Source organism: Heterodontus francisci, unplaced genomic scaffold (genome assembly GCF_036365525.1).
Source record: "Heterodontus francisci isolate sHetFra1 unplaced genomic scaffold, sHetFra1.hap1 HAP1_SCAFFOLD_75, whole genome shotgun sequence".
Taxonomy (NCBI): Eukaryota; Metazoa; Chordata; class Chondrichthyes; order Heterodontiformes; family Heterodontidae; genus Heterodontus; species Heterodontus francisci.
Window position 1 is genome coordinate 3897201 of NW_027141820.1, and position 26449 is coordinate 3923649.

General features: G+C 45.0%; 1 protein-coding gene across 1 annotated transcript in view; it reads right to left on the bottom strand.

The window, feature by feature from the left end:
* The window catches only part of LOC137364737 (histone H2A-like), a 44436-nt gene extending 18432 nt beyond the window's left edge, over positions 1-26004 (bottom strand). The window contains exons 1-2 of the mRNA XM_068027768.1: positions 25639-26004; positions 22826-22898 (exon numbers count right to left, since the gene is read on the bottom strand). Of these exons, the coding sequence (XP_067883869.1) occupies positions 22826-22898; positions 25639-26004 (439 nt within the window). The remainder of the gene's footprint in view (positions 1-22825; positions 22899-25638) is intronic.
* Between the last annotated feature and the right edge of the window lie 445 nt (positions 26005-26449).

The following is a 26449-nucleotide window of genomic DNA, read 5'->3' on the forward strand; positions in this document are numbered from 1 at the left end:
GATCCCAAACAGTGTAGGTGCGAGAACACTGCTATGTCCAGACTGGCCAAGTGAGTGTGGGGAAATGGCACACTGACACGGAACACAAAAGTCCAAGTATATCAAGCCTGTGTCCTCTGTACTTTGCTCTACGGCAGCGAGGCCTGGACAACGTATGTCAGCCAAGAGTGACGTCTCAATACATTCCATCTTTGCTGCCTCTGGAGAATCCTTGGCATCAGGTGGCAGGACCGTATCTCCAACACAGACGTCCTTGAGGCGGTCAACATCCCCAGCACATACACCCTACGGAGCCAGTGTCGCTTGAGATGGATTGGCCATGTGAGCCGCATGGAAGATGGCAGGATCCCCAAGGACACATTGTACAGCAACCTTGTCACTGGTATCAGAACCACCGACCATCCATGTCTCTGCTTTAAAGTCGTTTGCAAACACGACATGAAGTCCTGTGAGATTGATCACAGGTCGTGGGAGCCAGTTGCCAGTGATCGCCAGAGATGGCGGACAGCCATAAATGCGGAGCTAAAGTACGGTGAGTCGAAGGAACATAGCAGTTGGCAGGAAAAAAGACAGAAGCTCAAGGGGAGAGACAACTGTGTAACAGCCCCGACAACCAATTTTATCTGCAGCACGTGTGGAAGAGTCTGTCACTCTAGAATTTGCCTTTATAGCCATTCCAGACACTGCTTCACAAACCACTGACAAGCTCCAGGCGCTTACCCATTGTCTCTCGAGACAAGGAGGCCAAAGAAGAAGAAGAAGAAAAGAAGTCTCCGGTGCTGTGTGGATTCATTCTGTATCTATCAGACTCTAGGACTGTGAGTGTGATATCCATTCTGTATCTGTCAGTCTCTGGTGCTGTGAGTGTGACATCCATTCTGTATCTATCAGACTCTAGGACTGTGAGTGTGAGGAGATGAGGTGGAGTGTTGCGGCAAGGATGATGGGAAAGAGCATTGGTGCGATGACACAGCTTTGCTCGACCCCAGTTTGCATTGGGATTGGGTCAATGGTAGGTCCGTTGGGAAGGATTACAGCTTGCATGTCATCATGCAGTCGTCAGAGGATGATGATGAATTTCTCTGGGCAGCCAAATTTGAGGACGTTCCATAATCCCTCCTGGTTGGGAGAGTCGAAGGCCTTTGTCAGGTCAGAGAAAACCAGGTATAAAGGTTGTTGCTGCTCCCTACATTTTCTTGGAGTTGTCTTGCTGTGAAAATCATGTCCATTGTGCTTCTTGATGGACAGAATCCACATTGTGATTCCAGGAGGAGCTCTTCAGCCCCGGGGAGGAGGCAGTTGAGAAGGACTCTTGTGATGGCCTTCCCTGTGGCGGACAGCAGGGATACCCCTCTGTAGTTACCACAGTCAGTCTTGTCACCTTCTTTAAAGATGATCACTATTACAGTGCCTCGGAGATCCCCTGTCATGCTCTCCTCCTTCCAAATGAGGGAAATGAGACCATGTATTTGTGTCAAGAGTACGTCTCTGCCAGATTTTAGAATTTTGATGGGAATTCCATCTATGCCAGCGGCCTTATTGTTTTTTAGCTGTCAGATGGCCTTTTCAACCTCTGTCAGCATGGAATTGTGCTGACAGCACGGTGGGTAGCATGCTGTGGAATGCGGTCAAGGGCACTCGCATCAAGGACTGAGTCACGATTGAGGAGATCTTCAAAGTGCTCCTTGCAACGAGTGCAGACTGCCTATCTGTCCTTGATCAGTGTCACTCCATTCTTTTGCTCTCAGTGGGGTAGGTCCTTGGGTACGTGGGCCGTGAATGGTCTTGACTGTGCTGAAGAATCCACACATGTCGTGGCTTTCAGCAAGTTTTTGTTGTTCCAGTGTTCTTTCAGCCCATCAGCTGTTCTTTAGGTTGCATGTGTAGATCTAGTCTACAGGACGAGAGGGAAACTATTTAACCTATGTTGCCTCCAGTCCAGATGTAAGGCCACTCCAACCTCTGTCATCAAGCTGCAGTATGCTGACGATACCTGCGTATGCGCACACTCAGAGGCCAAGCGTCAAACCCTGATCAATGCATTCACGGAGGTGTATGAAATAATTGGCCTTAAGCAAAACATCCAGAAGACAAAGGTCCTCTACCAGCCTGCTCCCCGACACTGCCCCTCAACTATCAAGATCCACAGCGAACCACTGGGCAATGTGGATCACTGCTCATACCTTGGGAACCTCCTGTCACCAAGGGCAGATATCGACAATGACACCCAGCATCACGTCTAGTGTGTCAGCGTAGCCTTCAGTCATCTGTGGAAAAGAATGTTTGATGACAAAGAACTCAAATCAGACACCAAGCTCATGGTTGACATGGCTGCAGTGTTACCTGCCCTCCTGTATGTGTCAGAAACATGGATACTGTACAGCAGACATCTCAAAGTCCTGGAGAGATATCACCGGTGGTGATTCCGCAAGATCCTACAAATTCAGTTGCAGGACAGGCGCTGCAATATCAGTGTCCTCTCTCAGGCCAACATCCCCAGTATCGAAACACTGGTCATGGCTAGTCAGTTATGTTGGATGGGCCACATCATCCCCATGCCTGACGCCAGAGTCCCAAAACAAGCTTTCTACTCTGAACTCCATCAGGGCAAGAAGCCAGCAGGAGGGCAGAGGAAACATTACAAGAATTTCCTTCAAGACATCCTGAAAAAACGTGATATCTGCACTGATTCATGGGCATCTCTTGCCCTGAGACCACCCAAAATGGAGAAGAAGCATCCGCGAAGGTGCCAGCCAGTTTGAAATTCGTCGACATGCCCAGGAAGCAACGAAATGCAAACAGTGGAAGGAGTATTTGGAAATTGGAGAATCCCATTCACCCACTTCACCAAGCACCATCTGCCCCACCTGTGGCTGAGTGTGTGGATCAAGAATTGGACTATTCAGTTACCTAAGGACCCACAACCCTGGAGTGGAAGAAAGTCATCCTCATTCCCAAGGGAGTTCCGAAGAAGAAGTTTAGTGTGACATCCATTCTGCATCTGTCGGTCTCTGGTATTGAATATGAGTGTGGGATTCATTCAGTATCTGTCGGTCCCTTGTACTGTGTTTGAGTGCAGTTTTCAGGCTGTATCTATTAGTATCTTGTGTGTGAGTTTTGTATTCATCTGTATCTTTCAACCTCGAACACATTATTTGAGTTTTGTAGTCATTCTGAACTGACCCTTGGTAATGTATGTGTGTTTGAGGGTAATTGTTTACCTGTTAATCTGTTGTCCTGTACATGAGCGTGAGATTCATTCTGTATAACTCTATCTCTGTTCTTGTTGTGTGTGTGATTCATTCTATATGCTCCATCTCTGGTATCACATATATGTGTGGTATCAATTCCATTTCTGTCATTTCTGGTACTGTATGTGAGTGTTTACTTCATTCTGTAACTGTCAGTCTCTGGCACTGTCTGCATGTTCTGGATCCATTTTGTAACTATCAGTCTCTCGCGCAGTGTGAATGTGGAATTAATTTTGTATCTCTCCATCTCTAGTGTCATGTGTAAATTTGGAGTTCATTCTGAATTGGTCATTGGTACTGGATCTGCCATTCTCTAGTACAGTTTGTGAATGTGGGATTCATTCTGTACCTGTCACTCACTGGTACTTTGTGAAAGTGTGCAATACATTCTGTATCTGTCGGCCTCTGGTAGTGTGTGTGATTGTGGGATGAATTAATTAGCAGTCAGTGGTGCTCGATGTGAATGTGGAAATCATTCTGTAACTCAGTCTGATATTGTTCTGTGAGGGTAGGAATCACATGTATATTTCAATCCCTGGTGCTGTGTGTGAGCATGGGATTCATTCTGTACCTGTCAGTCATACTGTACGTATCTGTGGGATTTATTCTGTACCTTTCAGTCTCTGGTATTTTGTACGAAAGTGGGATTAATTCGAGATCCACTGCCACACACTGGTTGAGTGTGTGTGTGTGTGTGTGTGTAAGAAGATAAAAAGATACAAAATAGGAGCAGGAGATGGCCATTTCGCCCATCGAGCCTGCTCTGCCATTCAATAAGATCGGGGTTGTTCTGATTGTGGCCTTAACTCCACTTTCCTGCCTGCGCCCATGACCATTGACTCCCTTGTAGATCAAAAATCGGTCTATCACAGCCTTGAATATATTCAATGACCCAGCCTCCACAGTCCTCTGGAGAACAGAATTCCAAAGATGAACAACCCTCTGAGTGAAGAAATTCCTCCTCATCTCCTTCTTGAATGGGAGGCCACTTATCTTGAAACTGTGGCCCCTAATTCTACATTCCCCCACAAGGAGAAACATCCTCTCAGCATCTACCTGTCCAGCCCACTGAGAATCTTATAGGTTTCAATAAGATCACCTCTCAATCTTCTAAACTCCAGTGAGTATAGGCCCAACCTGCTCAACTTTTTCTCATAAGGCAATCCAACTTCCCAAGTATCAGCCGAGTGAACCTTCTCTGAACTGATTCCAATGCAAGTATAGCCCTCCTTAAGTAAGGAGACCACAACTGTGTGGAGTACTTTAGTTGGGATGTCACTAATGCCCTGTACAGTTACAGCAAATCTTCCCTACTTTTAAACTCCATTCCCCACGCTAAAAATGCCAACATTCCAGTTGCCTTCCTAATTACTTGCTATAGCTGCATGCTAACTTTTTTGTAATTCATGTACTTGGACACACAGATTCCTTGGTACAGCAGCATTCTGCAGTCTCTCTCTATGTAAGTAATATTCTGTTTTTCTATTCTTCCTGCCAAAGTAGACAATCTGACATTTTCCCATATTATACTCCATCTGCCAAACTTTTGCCCACTGATTTAACCTAGCTATATCTCTTTGCAGACACTATGTGTCCTTCTCACAACTTGCTTTCCTCCCTCCCGTTGTACCATCCATAAATTTGGATTTACACTCGGTCCCTTCATGCAAGTTATTAATAAAGACCATAAAGATTGAGGCACCAGCACTGATCTCTGTGGCACTCCATTAGTTATAGTTTGCCAATTTGAAAATTCCCCAATTATCCCCACTCTGTTTCTTGTGAGTTAGATAAAACTGTATCCATGTGCGTGCAGTTTTCAGATTGTGTCTATCAGTGTCTGTTACTCTGAGTTTTGGACTCTTTCTCAATCTCTCAGTGCTACTATTTGTGTGTTAGGTTGCTTTAGATGACTCAGGCTGAGGTACTGTCAGTGAGTGCAGTAATCAACCTATACCTTTCAGCATCTGGCACCTAGCATGGGTTTCAAAATCACTCTCTAACTGTCAGTGTCTGGTACTCTGTGAGAGTGTGAGATTCATTATATAACCTTCCGTCACTGGGACTGGTGCAAGTCTGGATTTATTCTACATAAAAATTCAGCACAGCAACAGGCCACTGATGTGGTAGGTTTTAAGCAGATAGGTAGATACATAAATCCTGTTTGAGGTTTTGCCTAGTATTAAATAGTATCTGTCACTGTGAACACAATAGTGAAATATAATGTATCCTACAATCTGATACAGGATTGGTGTGCAAGTGTAACTCAGGCTGTACTCATCAATTTGATTCAGTCTAACTCTGAGTGAGAATCTTGGAGTTGCATGTGAAATGAGCTCAGTCTGGAATTGTACAGTATCTTCCATCTGACACTATATGAGGTTTTAGGACTGGTATGTAATTTATAGCTCAAACTATACTAATCAAATTTATATTGTATCTTTTAGTTTCACAATCCGGATGAGTTTTAAAGTGGAATCTGAGTTTGTACCTCTGCAATCTGATTATGCACTTGAGATTTGTATCTAATGTATATGTCTGGACACATTATGGGAATTAATACTGATAATAAAGTCAAAACCCGTGTAAATATTAGGCTGGTATTTAACTTGAATCTCGGAGCACTTCATTGAGGTTATTTCTGTAACTTTGAAACAGCAACCATGTGTCAGTTCTATGTGCATTTAATTTGTAGCTGAGGTTGCTCTATTGTGGGATTGACACACTGATAATTTGATAGTGGGTGAGAATTTGGACTGGGATTTGTGAATCTACCTGTCAGTGATACTGAGTTGGGGTGACATGAAAACAACGTGCGTCTCTCCTGCTCCATTTGATTGATGGATTGAAAATGTGTCTCTGGATCTGTTTCTGCTGTCTGAGACTGTGGAACTGATGACCTGTCTGTGTCTCTGCGCTCTGTGAGTGATAATGTACGGACTGTGTATGAGAAGGAGCTGGTGACACTCTTCCATGTAACTTGGTGGAGGAAGCATCGCATTTATTTTGGTTCATTCAATTATTTGTCTGTTTAGACAAAAGAATGTTTATAATTCAAATACTGGTGAGACAGAAGATACAGGATTTTAATGAATTTAATCTCTCATAATAATTATAAACGCCCACAAAGGAAGATCAGCCAGACAAATATTATCATTGTTTGACTGCACTGCAGTAACAGTTTCTTCCCATTCTGTCTCCATCCCCTTGTCCACACACAACCCGAGAATGGCCTCTCCCTTCCCCCACTCACTCCATGTTCCGGGACCAGTTCCTGCTCCACTCCGCCTCAAACAAACAGCCCCTGCCTGCCCCTGAACTTGCCCCGGACTCGATGCTGATCTCTGAGTCTATCTGCGGACACGCTCCCAAAGCGATGTGCTGCTGGAAGGAGGCTGCTGTTTGCTCCCTTCCACCGGGACCGGGATCTCTCCATTGGCGGCTGTTTTAAACCATCTTCTTCCACTCACAGGCAGTGCTGGGGGAGGGGAGCGCAGGCGCAGATTTCTGCAACAATTCCGCAAACAGAAACATGGAAAAATTCCAGCACAGAATGAGGCCATTCGGCCAATCATGTCCGTGCGAGCGCAAAGAGAGCGATCCAGCCTGTTCCCACAGTTTCTTGTTATTGGACAGTGAAGTGTGGGAACAGAAGCGGACAGTCAGGATGTGAGGAGTTACACAAAGAGAATCTATTATAGGCACCAGGTGAGAAGTGTGAAGGACACATTTTAAACAGTGGCTGTTTGGTTTCACTTGAACGGTTAGACCATGGGAGCGGGAACTGGAAATCTGACCTGTGTAAAAGTCCCTGTTCCGTCGGTCAGTCCCATTCATGGCCCAGTGGATTGTTTCTGGATGTTATTAAATTGTTGTAAAATGGCCAAAGCCCCTGGTATGCAGTAGCTGGGGGCTGCAGGACTGCAGTGGAATCAGACACTGATTCTGTTTGCATTGCTGGGTTTCCTTTGTGATTGTTCATAATGATTATTAACTGAAAAATTGTTTTGGTCACTTTTGTATCTTCTACCACATCTCTTCCTGAATTATAATAAATACATTTCCTTTCTACAGGCAAATACTTGATGGAAGCAGAATAAATGTCGTGATTCCTCGACACGAGGAAGTGCAGCCAGCTCCTCACACACAGTAAGTACAGTATCACTCACAGAGAGCAGAGACATCAGTTCCACAATCACCGCCAGCAGAACTAGTCAGACCGGCACTGATCCCAAGTTCCAGAGACCAACAGTCAATGCAACAGTCAGACAGAGCAGGAAAGATTGAACTTGTTTCCATTTCACCACAACTCAGTCCCACTGACACGTAGGTACATCAATCCCAGTCCAAAATCACACCCACTATCAGATTGCAAGGCACTGTGTCACTCTCACAAGAGAGCAGCCTGAACTACAAATTCAATGTCAGATGGAACAGACAAACAGTACCTGATTGTAAAATACAGAATTAATCTCAATAATGTACCCAGACTGCAGACTGAGCTACATGTGACACACCACTCCACAAATCTCACAAATAGTCAGTGTGGAAGACACAGTATTAATTCCAGTACTGCAAACTGAATGAACCTGACCATTACATACCAGGACAGAAAACATATTGTAAGATGAAAGGACACAGACCTGAAATGTTAATTCTGTTTCTCTCTCCACATATGCTGCCTGAACTGTTGAGTATTTTGAGCATTTTTGTTTTTTTTAAATTTCATATTTCCAGCATCTGCAGAATTTTGCTTTTATTTTAGAGTTAAAGAAACATTGCATTGTGAGGTGAGAGTGACTGCCCTTGACATAAAGGCAACCTTTGACCATTAATGGCACCAAGGAGCCCTAGCAAAACTAGTGTAAATGGGAATCATGGCAAAACTCTCTGCTGATTGGAGTCATACCGAGCACTAAGGAAGATGGCTGTGGTTGTTCAGGTCAATCATCTCAGTCTCAGGACATTACAGCTGGAATTCCTTAGGCTCGTGTTCTAGGCCCAACCATCTTCAGCTGCTTCATCAATGACCTTCCCTCCGTCACAAGGCCGAAAGTGGGGATGTTCAATGATGATTGCACAATGTTCAGCACCATTCATGACTCTTCAGCTACTGAAGCAGCCCGTGCCCAGATGCAGCAAGACCTGAACAACATCCAGCCTTGGGCTGATAAGTGGCAAGTAACATTCGCGTCAGATAAGTGCCAGGCAATGACCATCTCAATCAAGAGAGAATCTAATCATCTCCTCTTGATGTTCAATGGCATTACCATCACTGAATCCCCCACCATCAACATTGGGGGCGGGGGGGTTACCATTGACCATAAACTGAACTGGACCAGCCACATAAATGCCGTGGCTACAAGAGCAGGTCAGAGGCTAGGAACTCTGTGGTGAGTAACTTACCTCCTGTCTCCCCAAACCTATCCACCATTCACAAGACACAAATCAGGAGTATGATGGAATACTCTCCACTTGCCTGGATGAGTGCAGCTCCAACAACACTCAAGTAGCCTGCTTGATTGCCCCCAAGCACGACCTTCAACAATCACCCCATTCACCATTGATGCACAGTGGCAGCAGTGCGTACCATCTACAAGGTGCACTGCAGCAACACACGAAAGCTCCTTTGACAGTACCTTCCAAACCTGGAACTTCTACGACTGAGGAGGACAAGGGCAGCAGTTGCAAGGGAACACTACCACTTGCAAATTCCCCTCCAAGCAACACAACATCCTGACTTGGAACTATATCGCCATTCCTTCATTGTCGCTGGGTAAAAACCTGGAACTCCCTTCCAAACAGCACTGTTGGTGTTCCTACATCTCAAGAACTGCAGCAGCTCAAGAAGGCAGCTCACCACCGCTTTGTCAAGGGCAATTTGGATTGGGCAATAAATGCTAGCATAGCCAGTGATGCCTACATTCCACAAACAAATGAAAAAAGTGAGGAAATAGTGAAGGGCTTTTATAGAGTACATGGAGACATGCTTCCACTTGTGGTGGCGTCTGAAACAAGAGCCAAAATATAAAATCGTCATTCATAAAACCAATGAGGAATTCATGAAAAATGTATTTACGCAGTGACTGGTTCGAATCTGGAATTTGTTATCACAGGGAGAGGTTGGGGTGAATAGTATCGATGCACTGAAGAGGAGGTGGAACAAATGAACAATTGTATGTGGAGAAAGGAATCGAGGGATATACATATCGGGCTTCATTTTAAAACATTTTTGCATGTGAAGCAGGATGGCTGGAAATATATGTAGAGCATAGAGCAGTTGGGACGATCTCAGTGCAGTGTTTTGTCTGGATGGATCTGCCCAGAACACTTGCAATGCAGGAGCTGGGAGCTTCAGTACTTCAGTGGAGGCAGATAATGACACCGGTTTTCATTTGTGGATGTTCTTAATGATTATTGATTGAGAAATTAAATTGACCTCTTTGATATTATGCACCGCATCTGTTCTTGAGTTATCAGATATATATTTTTCTTCATACAGGCAAATACTTGAAGATATTGTGATGAATGTGATGGTTGCTGCACTCGAGGCACAAGGAACAGTGCAGCCAGCTCCACTCACACACAGTAAGTACATTATCACTCAGAGTGCAGAGGTACAGATAGTTCATCAGTTCCCTGGTCTCAGGCTGCAGAAATGGTCAGGCTCACATTGATCCCAAGTTCCAGAGACACATTTTCAATCCAACAACCAAACAAAGCAGGAGAGAAAGAAGTTTTTTCCATTTCACCCCGATTGAGTCCCACTGACAGTCAGAAACTTCAATCCCACGTCAAAATCACACCCACTAGCAGATTGAAATGCAATGTGTCAATCTAACAAAGAACAAAGAAGAGTACAGCACAGGAACAGGCCATTCAGCCCTCCAAGCCTGCCTGCCTAAACTAAAACCTTCTGCAGTTCCGGGGTCCGTATCCCTCTATTCCCATCCTATTCATGGATTTGTCAAGATGCCTCTTAAACGTCGCTATCGTACCAGCTTCCACCACTTCACCCGGCAGCAAGTTGCAGGCACTCACCACCCTCTGTGTAAAGAACTTGCCTCGCACATCCCCTCTACACTTTGCCCCTCTCACCTTAAACCTATGTTCCCCAGTAATTGACTCTTCCACCCAGGGAGAAAGATTCTGACTATCCACTCTGTTCATGCCGCTCATAACTTTGTAAACCTCTATCATGTCGCCCCTCCACCTCCGTCGTTCCAGTGAAAACAATCCGTGTTTATCCAACCTCTCCTCATAGCTAACGCCCTCCAGACCAGGCAACAGCCTGGTAAACCTCTTCTGTACCCTCTCCAAAGCCTCCACGTCCTTCTGGTTGTGTCGCGACCAGAATTGCATGCAATATTCTAAGTGTGGCCTAACTAAAGTTCTGTACAGCTGCAACATGACTTGCCTATTTTTATACTCTGTGCCCCGACCGATGAAGGAAAGCATGCCATATGCGTTCTTGACTACCTTATCCACCTGCGTTGCCACTTTCAGTGACCTGTGGACCTGTACGCCCAGATCTCTCTGCCCGTCAAATATAATGCAGACTGAGCTAGCAATTAAATATCAGATAGAATTGGCACACGCTACTGATTGAATGGCACAGAATCTAACCTAGTGATGTACCCTGAGATTTAAATTAAATATCATACCCAAAGCTCACACCCATTCATTATAAAGGATGTTTAAACAACATCCCCATAGTGTACCCTGAGATACAAGTTACATACAAGTACAACATTCATTGCAGTGAATGTTTCAAAGGTGCTGAAAGATATTGTAAGCTGAGACACAAATTAGATACCAGTTCAGACCTCGCCCACACTGTGAAATTGAAAGAGACAGAATCAATTCCATCAGTGTAGATTGATATAAACATTACATACCATTCTAAAAAGTGATGTAATATCAAACTAAAATACAGTATCAATTCCACCAGACCCCCAGCACCCTCTGGCTAAACAATCTTTTCCTCTTCTCCCCTGTAATCTTTCTGCCAATCACTTTGAATCTATTTCCCGAGTCACTGATCTCTTTGCTAAGGTAAACAGGCCCTTCACTTCAATTCTATCCAGACTCCACAAATTTTGTACATTCCAGTCAGATCTCCCCTCAGCCTTCTCTGTGCCAAGGAGAATAGCCCCAGCCTATCCAATCTTTCCTCAAAGCTGCATTTTGCCAGTCCCGGCAACATCCTCGTAAATCTCCTCTGTACCCTCTCTAGTGCAATTACATCCTTTCTGGAATGAGGTGATCAGAACTGCACACAGTACTCAAGTTGTGGCCTTACTAATGATTTATACAGTTGCAGCATAACCTCCCTGCTCATATATTCTATACCTCGGCTAATAAAGGAAAGGATTCCATATTGCCTTCTTACCACCTTATCGACCTGTCCTGCTACCTTCAGGGATCTGTGGACATTTACTCCAAGGTACCTCACTTTCTCTACACCTCTGAGCATTTTCCTCTTAATCGTGTATTCCTTTGCCTTGTTTGACCTCCCCAAATGCATCACCTCACACTTCTCTGGATTGAATTCCATTTGTCATTTTTCTGTGCATCTGACCAGACCATGAAGATCTTCCTGCAGCCTACAGTTATCCTCCTTGCTATTTACCACACAGCCAATCTTTGTGTCATCTGCCAACTTCTTGATCATGCCCCCTACATTTACATCCATGTAGACTACATCAACTGCACTACCCTCAGCTATTTTCCTTGTTAATTCTTCAAAATTTCAATCAAGTTGGGCAGACAAGATCTTCCCTTAACAAATCCATGCTGACTATACTTGATTAATCTGTGCCTTTCTAAGTGACATTTTATCCTGTCACTCAGAATAGATTCCAATAATTTGCCCACTACTGAGGTTAGACTGACTGTCCTGTAATTATTCGGTCTATCCCTCACTCCCTTTTTAAACAGAGGTACAATGTTAACAGTCTTCCAATCCTCCAGCATCACATCTGTATCCAGTGAGGTCTGGAAAACGATGTTCAAACCTTCCGCTGTTTCCTCTCTTGCTTCTTTCAACAGCGTGGGGTACATTTCATCCATCCCTAGTGATTTATCAACTTACAAATATGCTATTTGTATGTCCTGTCACTAATATGTCCTCTCTCCCTCTGTTGATCACATCCAATACTTCATACCCTTCTTCCTTAACTCCAATATCTGCATCATCACCCTCTTTTGTGAAGACAGATGCAAAGTATTTATTAAGAACAGTGCCAACATCTTCTGCCCATACACATAGTTTACCTTCATGATCTTTTATGGGCCCTACTCTTTCCATAGTTATCCTTTTTCTGTTCATGTATTGATAAAACATCTTTGTGCGAAGCTTGATTTTGATTCCCAATATTCTTTCATGCCCTCTCTTAGCTTTCCTAATTGCAATATTGATTTCCCCCCTCCACATTCTATACACCTCTCGGCTTTCAGTAGTATTGAGTTCTCTGAGTCGGGCATAAGCTTTCCGTTACTGCCTTATAATACTACCTTATAAGATCCATGGGGCTCTAGATTTGGCCTTCCCACCCTTTTTCTTTGTGGGAACATATTGACTCTGAACCCCTGGAATCTCCCCTTTGAGTGCTTCCCACTGCTCTGACATTGATTTACTTTCAAGTTGCTGTTTCCAGTCCACTTTTGCTAACTCACTCCTCAGCTTCGTAAAGTTGTCCTTGCCCCAACTGAAAACTTTAACTCCTGTTCTAGCCTTGTCCTTTACATAAGTATGTTAAAACTGACTGAATTATGATCACTGCCACCAAAATGCTCTCCCACTGCCACTCCTTCCACCTGCCTATCTTCATTTTCTAAAACTACATCTAAAACTGCACCCTCTCTTGTTGGACTTGCTACATATTGGCTAAAAAAGTTCTCCTGAACGCACCTCAAGAATTCTGCTCCCTCAATTTCTTTCACACTAAAAGTATCCCAGTTCATCTTGGGGTGGTTAAAATCCCCTACTATTACTGCCCTATTGTTCTTGCAGTTCTCAGAGATTTGCCTACATATCTGCTCTTCTATCTCCTGTTTGGGGGTCTATAGCACACTCTCAGCAGTGTGATTGCCCCTTTTTTGTTCCTCAGCTCAATCTATACGGCCTCATTTGATACACCTTCCAACATATCATCCGTCTTCACTGCTGTAATAGTTACTTTGAGCAAAACTGCCACTCCCTCTCCTTTCTTATACCCCTCCCTATCTCATCTGAAATCCCTGTAACCAGGAATGTTGAGCTGCTATTCCTGTCCCTCCTTAAGCCATGTTTATGTAATAACTTTAATATCATACTGCCACATGTCTATTTGTGCCCTCAGCTCGTCTGCTTTGTTTGCTATTCTCCTTGCATTGAAATAGATATGCTTGAGCACTGCCAAACTCTTTTTAAATTTTCTAACCTTTGTTTCCTCTTTCTTCCAGACTCATCCATTAATTTTCTGCCTTCCATTTTCATTTCTGATTTTGTCCCATCTGACTCTACCTTCCGGTTCCCATCCCCCTGCTAAATGAGTTTAAACCCTCGCCAGCAGCACTAGCAAAATGTCCCGCAAGGAACTCTGTCCAGTCTCTGTTCAACTGCAATCCGTGTGACCTGTCCCAAGAATCTAAAGCCCTCCTTCCTGCACCATCTTTCCAGACACACGTTCATCTGTCTTATCCTTTTATTCCTGTACTCACTTGCACGTGGCGCTGGGACTAATCCGGAGATTACTACTTTTGATGCCCTGCTTGCTAATTTCTTACCAAGCTTCATAAATTGTGACTGCAGGACAACATCCTTATTTCTACCTATGTTGTTGGTTCCGATGTGGACCACAGATGCTGGCTGTTCACCCTCCCCCTTCAGGATGCTCTGTAACTGCTCAATGACATCCTTGACCCTGGCACCAGGGATGCAACACACCATTCCTGGATTCACGTCTGTGGCCACAGAAACAGCTGATTGTTCCCTTCACTGTTGAATCATCTATCACTATGGCTTTTCCAATCTTCCCTGTACCCACCTTTGCAGCTGAGTCACCCATGGTGCCATGGACTTGGATCTGGCTGCACTCCTCATGTGAAGCATCACTGTTCTCCGTATTCAGAACTGAATACCTGTTGGAGAGTGAGATGCGCTCAGTGTGTCCTGCATTACTTGCCTGATTCTTTTTGACTGCCTTGTGGTCACCCATTCCCTCTCTCCCTGCAAACTCTTAAGCTGTGGGGTGACCACATCTATGAATATGCTTTCCATGTAACTTTCCTCATGAATGCACAGCAGTGTATCCAGCTGCTGCTCAAGTTCCAAACCCAGAGCTCAAGCAGCCGCAATTGACAATACTTACTTGCACAATATTTTTTTTATTTCCAAATTATACTTTATTCATAAAGATCTGTAAAAAATACATTACAAAACAGTTCCAAACAGCACCAAGTTAAAAAATACAAACAGTGCAAAGGAGGTCAGTTTCCTTCAATACAGGAGTGAGTTGCCTCACAACCCTTCCATTTCATTTTTCATGCCATATACATTTTCTGGCAAACGAAAATTATCCCGCTACAGTTTGAGGGGTTTTCCATGGATCTAGCCCCTATGTTCAGCTTGGTGGGGGGAGCTTACATGATGGTCTTTGCCCATTGAGCCTTTGCTGCGGCTGCCCCAAGCTTTCGTGCGTCCCTCAACACGTAGTCCTGGACCTTGGAGTGTGCCAGTCTGCAACATTCGGTTGTGGACAACTCTTTGCGCTGGAAGACCAGCAAGTTTAGGGCAGACCAAAGGGTGTCTTTCACCGAATTGATCGTCGTGCAGCAGCAGTTGTGGTTATCTCGGTGTGCATCCCTGGGAACAGCCCGTAGAGCACAGGCTCCTGTGTTACAGAGCTGCTTGGGATGAACCTCTACAAAAACCAAAGCATCTCTTTCCACACCTGCTTTGCAAAGACACATTCCAGAAGAAGCTGGGCAACCATCTCATCCCCACCGCAGACACTTCGAGGGCATTGTGCGGAGGGGGTGAGACTTCGGGCGTGCAGGAAGGATCTGACGGGGAGGGCTCTTCTCACCACCAGCCAAGCTACATCTTGGTGCTTGTTTGAAAGTTCTGGTGATGTTGCATTCCGCCAAATGACTTTGGCGGTCTGCTCGGGGAACCATCCGACAGGATCCCCCGTCTCCTTTTCCCGTCGGGCCTTGAGGATATTCCGTGCAGACCACTGCCTGATGGATTGGTGGTCAAAGGTGTTTTCCGCTGAAACTGTTCCACGAAGGATCGGTGGTACGGCACAGACCAACTAGATGGAGCGTTCCACGGCAATGTGAACAGGCCCTTCCTTCACAACACTGGGGACAGATAGAACCTCAGCACGTAGTGACACTTGGTGTTGGTGTATTGGGGATCTGCACACAGCTTGATGCAGCCACACACGAAGGTAGTCATCAGGATGAGGGCCACGTTGGGTACATTTTTCCCGCCCTTGTCCAGAGATTTGAACATCGTGTCTCCCCGGACCCGGTCCATTTTAGATCTCCAGATGAAGCAGAAAATGGCTCGGGTGACTGCCACAGTGCAGGAGTGGGATATGGGCCAGTCCTGCGCCACGTAGAGCAACAACGTGAGCGCCTCGCACCTGATGGCCAGGTTCTTACCCACAATGGAGAGATCGCTGCCCCCACATGCCCAACTTTTGTCGTACCTTGGCTACTCGCTCCTGCCATGTTTTGGTGCACGCCCCGGCCCTTCCGAACCATATCCCCAGCACCTTCAGGTAGTCTGACCTGACGGTGAAGGGGACAAAGGATCGGTCAGCCCAGTTCCCAAAGAACATGGCCTCGCTCTTGCCGTGGTTAACATTGGCTCCCGAGGCCAGTGCGAACTGGTCGCAGATGCTCATCAGTCTGCGCACAGACAGCGGGTCCGAGCAGAAGACGGCGACGTCATCCATGTACAGGGAGGTTTTAACCTGAGTGCCTCCACTGTCTGGGATTGTCACCCCTCTTATACTCGCATCCTTCCGAATAGACTCAGCATAGGGTTCAAAACAGCAAATAAACAAGACGGGAGAGAGGGCAGCCCTGTCTGACTCCAGATTGGATCGGGAAACTTTCTGATTCCCACCCATTGATTGAGACTGTGCTGCTGATGTTTGTGCAGAGCAGTTTGATCCAATTGCAGATTCCCTCCCCAAACCCCATTTTGGAAAGTACGTCCATCATGTGTGTGTGCGATATCCTGTCAAAAACCTCTCCTGGTCCAGGCTGATGAGGCAGGTGTCCACCTTCCTGTCCCATATGTGAGTGTTCGTGTCCCTGAGTAGGTACAGTACAGGTCTGATCAGGGTGGATCACCAACTCCAGAGCAGACTTGACTCGACTGGCTATGACTTTTGACAGTATCTTGTACTCAGCATTAAGCAGTGAGATGGGTCGCCAATTTCTGATTTCTGCCCTCTCCCCCTTCCCCTTGTAGATGAGGGTGATGATGCCTTTCCTCATGGATTCTGACATGCTGCCGGCGAGGAGCATACTCTCGTATACTTCCAGCAGGTCCGGACCGACCCAGTCCCACAGGACCAAATACAACTCAACTGGTAAGCCGTCGCTTCCAGGAGTTTTACTTATCTCGAAGGACTTGACGGCCTTAGTCAGCTCATCCAGAATTAGCGGTTTGTCCAGTCTCTCCCTCCTGCTGTCATCTAAGACCTCTGTGATTGATGACAGGAAGGACTGGGAGGCTCTGCTGTCTGTGAGCTTCGCGTCATACAGCCCAGCATAAGAGGATTTGCTGATCCTTAGTATGTCGTACTGTGAAGACGTTACTGAGCCATCCTCTTCCTTCAGGTTGCTGATAACAGAGCTCTCTCTGTGTATCTTTTGGAAGAAGTAAGACGAGCACATCTCATCCTGCTCAATGGAGCGGACGCTGGACCGGAAGATGATCTTGTCGGCCTCTGTGGCAAAGAGCGAGGCCTGCTGGCTTTTCACCTCATGAAGGTCCTCCTTGACCTTGACCCCCATCGACTGAAGCCAGAGCAGATTTTGCAGACTCATCTGGAGTCGTGACATTTCCATCTGTCTCTCTCTCTCGCCCTCTGAACCCCTTTGAAGATAAAGAACCTCTTGATGTTCTCCTTGATCGCTTCCCACCAGTGAACTGGAGACTCAAAGGTGGGGTTTCACGGTCCTCCAACCTTTGTAATCCTTTTTGAGTTCCTCAACATTCTCTGGGGTTTGCAGTGTAGCATTGAGCTTCCATGTCCCCCTGCCAACCCGCTGGTCATCCTGTAAGTGAAAGTCAGCCAGTAAAAGGCAATGCTTGGAGAAGAACACTGGCTTGACGTCGGTGGATCTGACCGTGAAAACACGGGACACAAATAGGAAATCAATCCTGGAATGGGCAGACCCGTCCGTTCCTGACCATGTGTATCTACGCTGTGCTCCGTCTGCAGGTTTGCTGAAGACGTCGTGCAGTTTGGCATATTTTACTGTTTCTATTAAGAATCTGGACAGAGCTCGTGGTGTTAACGGGTAATATATTATTTATTGTATTTATTTTGAGATACAGCACTGAAACAGGCCCTTCAGCCACCGAGTCTATGCTGACCATCAAACACCCATTTATACTAATCCTACATTAATCCCATTACCCTCTCACATCCCCAACTTCCCTCAATTCCCCTACCACCTACCTATACTAGGGGCAATTTATAATGGCCAATTTACCTATCAACCTGCAAATCTTTGGCTGTGGGAGGAAACCGGAGTACCCAGCGAAAACCCACGCGGTCACAGGGAGAACTTGCAAACCCCGCACAGGCAGTACCCAGAATCGAACCCAGGTCGCTGGTGCACGCTTACTAACAAGAAACAGAGAATTAGGATAAATGGGTCATTTTCAGGTTTGCAAACTGGAACTCGTGGAGTGCCACAGGGATCAATGCTGGGGCCTCAACTACTTACAGCCTATATTAATGATTTGGATGAAGGGATCGAGTGCATTGTAACTAAATTTGCTGTTGATACAAAGAAAGGTGTGAATGCAAGTTGTGCGGAGGACACAATGAGTTTGCAAAGAGATAAAAACAGGTTAAGTGTGTGGGCAAAATTTGGCATTTTAAGTGTAATGTGGGAAAATGTGAAGTTATCCACTTTGGTACGATGGAGAGAAAAGAAGAATATTATTTAAATAGGGAGAGATTGCAGAATGCTGTGGTATAGAGGGATCTGGGTGTCCTCTTATATGAATCACAAAAAGTTAGCATGAAAGTACAGCAAGTAATTAGGAAGGCTATTGGAATTTTGGCCTTTATTGCAATGGGGATGGAGTAGAAATGTAGGGATGTCTTGCTACAACTGTACAGCGTGTTGGTGAGACCACACCTTGAGTGTGCATACAGTTTTGGTCTCCTTATTTAAGGAGGAAAATACTTGCATTGGAGGTAGTTCAGGCAAACATCACTGGCTTGATTCCAGGGATGAAGATGTTGTCTTGTGAGGAACGTTTGACCTGGTTGTGCTACACTCATTGGAGTTTAGAAGAATGAGAGGTGATCTTATGAAACATATAAGATACTGAAGGAGCTTGACAGGGTATTTACTAAGATGATGTTTCCCCTCAGTGGGGATGATGTTTCCCTTCAGACTCGGTGGGCCGAAGGGCATGTTTCAGTGCTGTATCTCTAAACTAAACTAAACTAAAACTAAACTCATGAGGGAATCAAGAACAAGGGGGAACAGTTTCAACATAAGGGGGCTCCCATTTTCGATGGAATTGAAGAGGAATTTCTTCTCTCAAAGGGTTGTTGTTCTTTGGAATTCTCGACCCAAGAGGATGGTGGAGGCTGGTCATTGAATATATTCAAGGCTGAGTTAGACTGACTTTTGATCTACAAGGGAGTGAAGTGTTATGGGGGCAGGCAGGACAGTGGCGTTGAGACTATGATCAGATCTGCCATGATCTTATTGAATGGTGGAACAGACTTGAGTGGCAGAATGGCCTAATCCTGCTCCTAGTTATTATGTTCTTGCATTATAATGCCAGGTGGAATTAAAAACCTGACTTGTGCAAATATCCCTGCTCCAGCAGGTATTCCCATTCATGGAGCAGTGCAGATGTTGGGTTGTTCCTGGATGTCACTAAATTGTTATAAAACTACCAAAGAAAACCTGATCAGCAGAAGCTGAGTGCTGCAGTGGAATCAGACACTGACACTCTTTGTATTACTGATCATCCTTTGTGGTTGATCATAATGATTATTAATTGAAATATTACATCCATGTCTTTTCTAGCTTCCACTTCAATTGATCTTGAGTTACAAGAAATATTTATCTTTCTTTCTGTTGGCAAATACTTGAAGGAACCAGAAGGATTGTGATGATTCCCCAGCACAAGGATATGTACAGTCCACTCCTTCTAACACAGAGTAGGTACATTATCACTCCCAGAGCTCAGAGACACAGACAGGCCATGAGTTCCACAGTCACAGAGAGCAGAAGCAGTCAGACTCACACTGATCCCAAGTTCCAGAGACACATTTTCAATCCAGCAGACAATCAAACAAAGCAGGAGAGGCAGAAGTTGTTTCCAATTCACCCCAACTCAGTACTGCTGAAAGGTAGGTCCATCAATCTTAGTTCAAAATCACACCCATTATCAGATTGAAAGGCACCGGATCAATCCCACAAGAGTGCAGCCTAAGCTACAAATTAAATATGAAGTAGAGCAGCTGATGGAAAGGTACAGAATGAATCCTAATAATGTAGCCCAGACTGCAGAATGAGTGACAGATTACAATGTGGTATAAACATCTGATGCAGTATCAAAAGGAAAGTTACAGTCTGATGTCAATTAGTGCACACTGCACTACACATTGCATACCAATCCAATAATCTCTCTAAGAGCTGTACTGAATGATATCTTATCAATTGAATGATTCTGATTATACTGAGCATGCCATGTGTGAGTTTGAAATATATGTTTTCATTCACAAATGTGTTCATACAGTTCCAGACTAAATACTAGTCCAAAAAGCTCAAACCACAACTCAGTAATACACACAGTTAAAATGTGCAGTGATCTATATTTTAAAATACTAGTGAGACAAGAAAATGGTGATAAATTATGGCATTAAACAAATAGTTCTCAATACCATCCCTGAGATACATATTAAGTACAGGTACAGAAGAATTCCACACTCATACAGCACCAGCGTCACATAGATACAGAATGTATCACATTTGCAGACATAACCAGCAACTGAGAGATACAAAATTAATCCCACTGTAATGGACTGTCCAAGAGACAGACACATAAAAAATGAATTGTAACGCATATTCAGCACCAGAGACTGCCAAATGCTAAATGAGCCCTGGATATGCACACGCAGACTGCACCAGAAACTGACTGATACAGAATGAGACCCATACTCATACGCGGTACCAGAGGCTAACAAGTAAACAATAAATACAATATACACTTCCAGTACCAGAAAATAATATATGTATAACAGATATCACTCACGTACATTAGCAGAGATTGACAGACAACAGAATGAATCCCACAATCTCATTCAGTACCAGATACTGACAGGTACAGAATGAATCCCATACACACTGTACTAGGCACTGAAAGACATAGGAGGAATTGCACATTCGCATACAATAGAAAACACTGACAGATACTGTAGGAGTCACATGCTCACAGTCAGTACCAGATACTGTTGAAAAGAGAGTTAATCCCACACTTGCATTCATTGCGAGAGACTGACAGATACACAAAGGATATCCACACTCACATAGAGTAACAGAGACTGACATGCAGAACTTGAACCACACATATGCATAGTTCCAAAGTCTGAAAGGTATTGAGTCAATCCCATAATCAGATACAGTGTCAAAGACTGACAGGCACATTCGAGTTCACTTGCATAGAATACCAGAGGTTTTCACGGACAGAATGAACCTTATTTCTCATTCAGTCTGGATACTAATAGATACACAATGAATCCTACAATCATACTCGATACCAACTTCAGACAGACACCATATATATTCCCCTCTTATTCACAGTATCATAGACTGACAGGCACAGAGTGAGTCACAAAATCAATTAATTTCAGAGACCAGCAGATAGAGAGTTAATCTCACTCTCACAGAAAGAACCAGAGATTGACAGATGTACAGTGAGACCATAAAATGACTCACAAAAATGACAGACACATAATTAAAACCACTGGCATATATAGTACCTTAGACTGACACATAGAGAGTGAACCACACAGTCACATTCTGACTGTAAGATTGATGCATACACATTGAATCTCACACTCACATTTAGCTCTGGACACTGACAGATACCGAATGATATCCACATTCAGCCACAATAGCAGATAGATACAGAAGCTGCCACACATTCACATACAATACTCATGATTGACATACAGAATGAATCACACAATCACATTTAGTTTAATAGACTGACACTGAAATAATCTCACACTCAGACACAGTACCACAGACAGATAGATGTAGAATTAAACTCGCTGTCACATAATGTACCAGAAAGTGTATCAAAATTAATCTCATACAGTACAAAAGATGGATTGAATTTGTCTCACACTCAATGTAATAGGTTTTAAGCAAGTGAAGCGGGGGTGGGGGGAGGTGGGGAAGAGAAGAAAAGGGAAGGTGTGTAATAGGGCAGAGGGCAGGAGAGATTAACTGACAAGGAGGTCATGGGGCAAAGGCAAAGGGAGTGTGCTAATGGTGTAGTGAAAGACAAAATATTAGTGCAGAGAGAGTGTTAATGACAGAATAATCAATAGTTCTGTCCAAAAGCACATACTTGAAAAACCAAGTTTAAGGCAGGCACATGGTTAAAAAAAAAAGATAAAATAAAATAATAAAAAGGGTTGAGAGCCCTGTCAACCTCAGTGAGGGGGAAATCGGAAACGATGTTGATGAAATTTTCCAGTTCGGAGCGGGAGCAGGAAATGACACTGATCCAGTCATCATTGTACCGGAAATAGAGCTGGGGGTGGGGTCCTGAGTAGGACTGGAAAAAAGAATGTTTGACATACCCCACAAAAAGACAGGCATAACCATTTACACAGATAGGGCACAAAGAATCATCATGAAAAGAGGCATGAGCTTCAAATCCAAAGCTGAAGTGACAGGATCAGAGGAACAGCTGTTTGTTCTGCAGTGTGGACTTCGGTCAGATCTGTTAACAAGCAGTTCCACAACAAAGGGAGAGAACTCAAAAATTAGAGTTCTGCCTTTCAGGAATATTGCCGGGAACACTTTTTCACACAAAGGGTAGCGGGAACCTGGAATTCTCTCCGAAAAATCAGATAAACCTGAGGGTCAATTGACAATTTCCAACCTGAGATTGAGAGATGTTTATCCAGTGACGGTCTGAGGGTTTATGAAATTACAGCAGGTAGCTGGAGTTAAGAAACAGGTGAACCAGGATCTAATTGAAAGGTGCAGCAGGCTCGAGGGGCTGAATGGCCGATCCCCATTTCTATGTTCCTATGGCTGCAACAGGGCAGAAACAGCTGCGAGCATACGTTGCATTTCACCTTTAACAGCAAAAATACCATCAGTCAGGAGCTGAAAAGGGAAAGATGACCCCTCGATGACCTGAGAATAAGTACAGAATGGCCTCCTTCAGAACTGGTGATTTTATCAGGATAAGATGCCGAAAATTAGAAATTCATCCAACGGGAATCGCCATCCTCCGCCTCCAGGAATTGGACAATATAATGCTGGGTGTGGGAGTTTGGTTTGGGCAGGGGGTTGGCTGTGACATCACGAACACTCCCTCTCCACCTCCTCACTCCATCACGCCACCCCCTTCCCCTCTCCATGGGCCCCCGGCATCATCCGATCCACAAATACTTTCCAGCAGACATTGCTGGGGAGTGACTGGAGTCCTGGTTCTCTGTCTCCATTTTCCCTGTCCCACCCATGGCCACTGAGGATCCTCTCCCCCCACCCACCCTGAGAGCAACTAACCCACCTTGTCCATAAATTTAAACTGGAAAAGTGTCTCGTAAAGAGCAGGAGCAGAGGGGAGGCTGTAACCCATAGAGGTTTGTGTTCCTGAATCCCCAACTCTTTTTGCCATGTTTCCATTCAATGTCCACACTCTCTCCTTGGTCTGTCCCTGGAGACCTGCCATATCACGATTCTCTCCAGGGAATTTCTTAAGATATTTTCCCCATCCCTCCAGGATTGGCCTGGAGTCCCCAGCACTCCCTCCATTGCAGTACTTTCTGAAATACTACCCGTGCCATGTAATAGTCAAGAGAGACAGTGGGGAACGAGGCAGATCAACAGGATGTCTGGCAGATTCAGTGTGAGACGGTAACACTGCCGGGTAAAGGCCGCTTTCCAACTCCAATCTTAACACAGGAGATTCCCCAAACAGCTGCAATAAGGTGTTTGTAAACTGCTGGAAGCGGATGTGTGTGGAAATGGTGACGTTACTGAGTAGGTTATTTGTTATAGAATGGACTGTGTTTAGGTGGGAATATTACTGAGTGTTAATTGTAGCGGAACCATATTTAAAAGCTCCGGCTTTCTGGAAAGCTTTGACTATGAAGGCCGAGACTGGAAGGGTTTGTGTGGAGAGCTGGGTTTCGGCTCCACTGTTAATAAAGGGTTTGAAATTGGCGAACCAGAGGAAACTGGAGGTGGAGCTGAAAGATGAGGGGCCGTTCTCTCTCTGTCTGTCACTCTGGGTGTCTCCTCCCCTTCCTGCTCTCTGTTCAATCTTCACTCTGTCTCCTCCCCTTCCTGCTCTCTCTCTGCCATTCTCAGGCAGGTCCGGGCGGTCTGTGTAAAGTGGAGCCTGCAAGAGTCTGCTTCTTATATTGTGTAGTGATCTGAGTGAAGAATCATCATGTCTGGCAGAGGTAAAGGAGGCAAAGGACTGGACAAAGGCGGAGCAAAGCGGCACCGCAAAGTGCTTCGTGATAATATCCAGGGCATCACCAAACCAGCAATCCGCCGCCTGGCTCGCCGTGGCGGGGTCAAGCGGATCTCGGGTTTGATCTATGAGGAGACTCGCGGGGTGTTGAAGGTTTTCCTGGAGAATGTGATCAGGGATGCGGTCACCTACACTGAGCACGCCAAGCGCAAGATGGTCACTGCCATGGATGTGGTGTGCGCTCTGAAACGGCAGGGCCGCACTCTCTACGGATTCGGCGGTTGAACAATTTGACCCTTTCCAGCAAACACAAAACAAAGGCTCTTCTAAGAGCCACCCACCGCCTCACAGAGAGAGCAGTGACCGAGAAACGGGAGCTGGGATAGACTGTTCAGAACAGTTCAATCAATCTAAAATATTTCAGATTTCCAGCATCCGCAGTACTTTGCTTTTATTTTTTTGTTCAATCAATCTGCTGTGTTCGGGATAAAAAAAACTGGAATCCCCGAATTTTACATTTCATTTGCAGCAAGGATGTGCAGTGGATTTGATGTTCTAAACGGGCTGTGTAAACAGTGCCCGAGGCTCTACACTTCGTTATTTCCCCAGTCGACACATGCCCTCAGTGAAAAGCCACATCACTCCTCCAGAATCACTCATTGTTTTCATAGAATTTCAAAATGATTTCGCTGCAATGAGGGAATCCGGGAGTTTTGCAGCAGCTGTTGAATCGGTCACTGGAACCAGACCCACTTGTGATGTTATTTCCCCCGAGACGGTGTTTCCTGCACTGAAACTGACAGGGTTTGTGAAACTGATCAGTTTCAGCTCAATCATTCAGGGACCTGGAATTCCCACAGCTTTCGCCCGAGCTATCCAGAGCCCATTTCTGATTGGTCACCCACGTCTCATTCACATGTCTTAACCAATCGCAGAGCCTCCAATTAGAAAATGCAGCAAATCACTGGCTTAAATTGGCAGAAAGTTTGAATTCGAAAAAGGCGCCAATTTCAGTGTCGGAAAGAAGCGAATTAATGGTAAATCTGCCGTTAGTTTAAAGCTGTTCGTAAAATCGGGCCAGAACATTGTGCTGATAAAAGCGGAATAAAAAATGCTTTTGATGGATTATATATATTACGAAGTTTTAATCTGTAATTTATTTGTCTACTTATCTGTACATGGCTGGAAGACTCTCTTCAGCAATCTGTAACGGGACAAATAACTCACTCAGTGTGGAAGTAATAAATTAGACAAGCTTTGGGGTGACAGTGGGAAATCACTGAAACAGATGCTTAAACATTTGAAATAGTTCTCATTCGGTCCTGTTACTGACATTTTGGAATCAGACAGTAACCAGCCCTTTCACAGAGACTGTGGGTGGCTCTGAAAAGAGCCTTTGGTTTATTAGGTGACATTTTGGCCGCTTTACTTTTTCTGGGAGCTCTGAGCGCTGGTTTTCTTAGGCAGCAGCACAGCCTGGATATTAGGCAGCACCCCGCCCTGAGCAATGGTCATTCCTCCCAGCAACTTGTTGAGCTCCTCGTCGTTGCGGACGGCCAACTGCAGGTGTCTGGGGATGATGCGGCGCTTCTTGTTGTCCCGGGCCGCGTTACTGGCCAGCTCGAGGATTTCAGCGGTCAGATACTCAAGCACAGCAGCCAGATAGACCGGGGCTCCGGCACCCACACGCTCAGCATAGTAACCCTTTCTCAGGAGCCTGTGAACATGGCCCACCGGGAACTGCAGCCCAGCCCGGGAGGAGCGAGACTTGGCCTTGGCCCGAGCTTTCCCGCTGGTCTTTCCTCTTCCAGACATTTCCACAATCTCACAAAGAATGGATAATTTCCGCCGCATGTACTTTACTTATAGACTGAAAACTCTCCCCATTGGTCGGTACTTAATTCACCTCATTTGCCTATATTCTTCACCAATCAGGTCACTGACAACAAAAGTGGGCGGGATTTACCCGCCACAACATCAGAATCAGAAAATTTGTCAATTTCAACAAGACCGCCAATTTCATTGTCAGAAAGGAGCGGATTAAAATAAATGTCATCCTTAGTCAAATATTTAAAATCCCTTGTCCTTATTTTGTTTTATTCAACTTTTTCCGTCACGAATTACAGACGCGGGTTTAAAATGTTATTTAAATTGTGGATCTTTCTACGATTGCTTTCAAACTGTCCCTGTTCACAGCATTTCCCTGAAGGGAAACATTCAGTTGATCTTCAATCAGAGCCCAGTGTCCTTCTCTGAAAAG